Raw genomic sequence first — 2,808 nt, 5'->3', positions numbered from 1 at the left:
ACACTATATACACACAGACATACACATGCACACACACATATACATATATTCTTTTCTAAGAATCTAAAGATAATTAAGGAGCTCTGGTAGCGTAGTGCCTAAGGCACTTGACTGCTAACCAGAGGCTGGCAGTTCAAACCTACCAGCTACTCTTTGGAAGGAAGGTTGGGCAATCTACTTACGTAGTGATACAACCCCACAAACTCAAGGAGGGGTCGCTATGAGTTGGGTCCAACTTGATGGCACATAACAACAAAAACAACAAAGATAATTACTCTTCTTAATGGAAAGGGCAATTCATACAAACTGACCACATCATTTCTCCACAAATGTGATTAACAAAAATATGCTTTACAAATTAAATAATGTCTCCAAATATCCTGTGAAATAAGAAAGTAAACACTTTACTTTCTTTCATAATAAATAGCAGTCATCATACACAATAGCCCTCTACCAATTAACTTCTCCTTCTTTTAGTTAAAAACACAAACAAAAATCCTAAAGTTATATTTATGTTAGAACTTTCATAGTTTTTAAACATTGTAAAACACCAAAAGTAACTGCCATCAAGTCGAATCAACTCATAGTGACCCCTCCATGGGTTTCTGAGGTGGTATTTCTACAGAAGTAGATTGCCCAACCTGACTTCCGAGGAGTGGCTGGTGGGTTTGAACTGCCAGCCTTCTGGTTAGCAGTCAAATGTCTTAGGCACTACGCTACTCTTGAAAAAAGATCCAGGAGAGGACATCTTTCTAACACTGTTCACTACTCTTTTGGTACCAGCCTGAAATATCATTCATAGCTAATTTCTGATACTCAGATCTGACTAATAGAGCCTTAGAATGAGAAGCCTAGAGTCATGGATCAAGAAGCAATTTTTTTCTTAGAGATATATCTAATACAAGAACCCTAAAGAATTATACTTTTCTTTTTAAACTTATATATTTTAATCTTTTATTATTATATTGTTAATATTATATTGTTGGGATTCTAATTGCAAGAGGGATTTTCTGAAATAACAGTTAATTAAAAAGTATTTTTTAAAATTTGTTTTATTATAAAGACATTTCATTTTAGGAATTACTGTGTTAGGTCTGAATGCTTTCCGATTTTAGAAACTTGGAAATTTTTTAGAGAAAACTAAAAAAAAAAAAAAGTTCCCCTACAATAGTTTTCATTTGTGAGCAGGTGACAGTAATGAACAATAAATTATAGTAACTTGGCTTTCATTTAAAAAATTAATAAACCATCAACTGTTATGTTGGCATGTCATCAATATTTTGCATGTTAAGGAAGCATATTGGTAATTAGTTTACATAAATGACTAATTTGTATTTGCTGAACATAGTCAAACTAAGCCCATTTGCATTTAGTTGGATTTAGTTACAGAGATCTAACTCTATAACTCAGATAATAGAAAGCTTATCTGAAACCCTGCAGACTTCTGAAACCAAAATGTGGAGGCCTGTTATACAATGGATCATCATTTCTAACTCCTCACTCTCTCTCTGTGAGAGTATTATACTTCCACACCTTTTTCTATGTGACTCTGCAATGCCTTCCACCACAGAAGCAGGTAAATATATTTCTCTGCCCCACTGATACTGGGCTTGACTATGTGAACTGTTATGACAAATGCAATGTTAGTGGACATGACACGAACAGAAGCATTGAGTGTATTTGTGTGATGTGACCTTCCCTTTTGCACTTCTGCCATCCACCAGAAGACCCTCATGCCACAGGCAGCTGTTCTCAGAATGAGAGATGCGGCCCTTAGCTTCAAGCCAAGTCACCCAGTTGGTTGCAGAGTCACTAAGTTCATTGTTAAACTATTGAGATTTTGTTTGTTAAGCATTATTTCAGCCATAGCTGATCAATACACGGTCCTAGGCAGGTTGGTCTTCCAAATCTTCTGCAGAAAATGACCAACATCTATTTAGTCCAAGAAGCCAACAACTGTCTTTTCCTCCAAACTCTTCTTCTTTCCTAGAAGGAAGCTACTGACTGATTTCTTTTTCTTTCCTACCGGTTGATGCTCAGGGTGCCCTGATCAGAACTTGATGAAAAGGGGATGACGCTACTTGTACAGCCTGGGATCCTGTGTCTGTTCTTCGTAACCAATACCTGTAAGTAAGTGTCTCTCAGCTCCCTGGATTCTTGGATATGGCAAGACCTTGAAAGGTTTAGCTTTCTAGGATGCCGTCAAAGACAAATTTCACCTGGAAATTTTGCCTTGAGCCAGACCCTATCTTCCTCTATTTTCCTAGAATACAATCAAGTTTCATTTAACTTGATTGATATTGATAGGAATCTATCCCCGTCTCTCACTTTCATTTCAAACCTATAAAAAGAATAAGCAAATAAAGAGAAGGAAAAGCCTGAGTAGTCCCGCAGAGGTGTATCTGTTCCCAAATCTGAAGCATGTTTTGCAACAAACATAAAATGCACTGGATAGACTATATCCAAGGACACACATATACACACCTTAGATGAAACTAAGTTAACACAGTAGTTTGTTTCATTTAAAGGGAATATTCTTCCCTCAGTAGGAATAAAGAAAATCTGAAAAGTATATATAATTTAAGAAACAAATCGAAGCCCTTCCTTCATACCTGCTTCAGCAGAGTTCTGTTGGTTCCCAGTTTATGCTGCTCAATACTTTTTCTCACATAAAGTCTTTCCACAGGAGTCAGGTCTTCTTTCATTAGTGCATGTAGTTCTTTTAATTGTTCATTTTCATTTTCTGAGCCCGCATGCAAGCTAAAAAGAGAATTACATAAATGAACATTATTTTTTATCCCTTTTTTT

The 2,808-nt window shown here is 36.2% G+C and overlaps 1 protein-coding gene across 1 annotated transcript in view; it reads right to left on the bottom strand.

Moving 5' to 3' along the window:
- ZGRF1 (zinc finger GRF-type containing 1) overlaps positions 1–2,808 on the bottom strand; it is a 169,624-nt gene that overhangs the window by 7,137 nt on the left and 159,679 nt on the right. Inside the window, exon 21 of the mRNA XM_042780931.1 lies at positions 2,613–2,760. Coding sequence (XP_042636865.1) covers positions 2,613–2,760 — 148 coding nt within the window. The remainder of the gene's footprint in view (positions 1–2,612; positions 2,761–2,808) is intronic.

This window comes from Orycteropus afer, unplaced genomic scaffold (assembly GCF_000298275.1).
Source record: "Orycteropus afer afer isolate SDZICR_OR568_19922 unplaced genomic scaffold, OryAfe1.0 scaffold00071, whole genome shotgun sequence".
NCBI classification, from domain to species: Eukaryota; Metazoa; Chordata; class Mammalia; order Tubulidentata; family Orycteropodidae; genus Orycteropus; species Orycteropus afer.
Note: the sequence above shows the minus strand (reverse complement) of the source record. Positions and strands in the feature narration are given on the sequence as shown.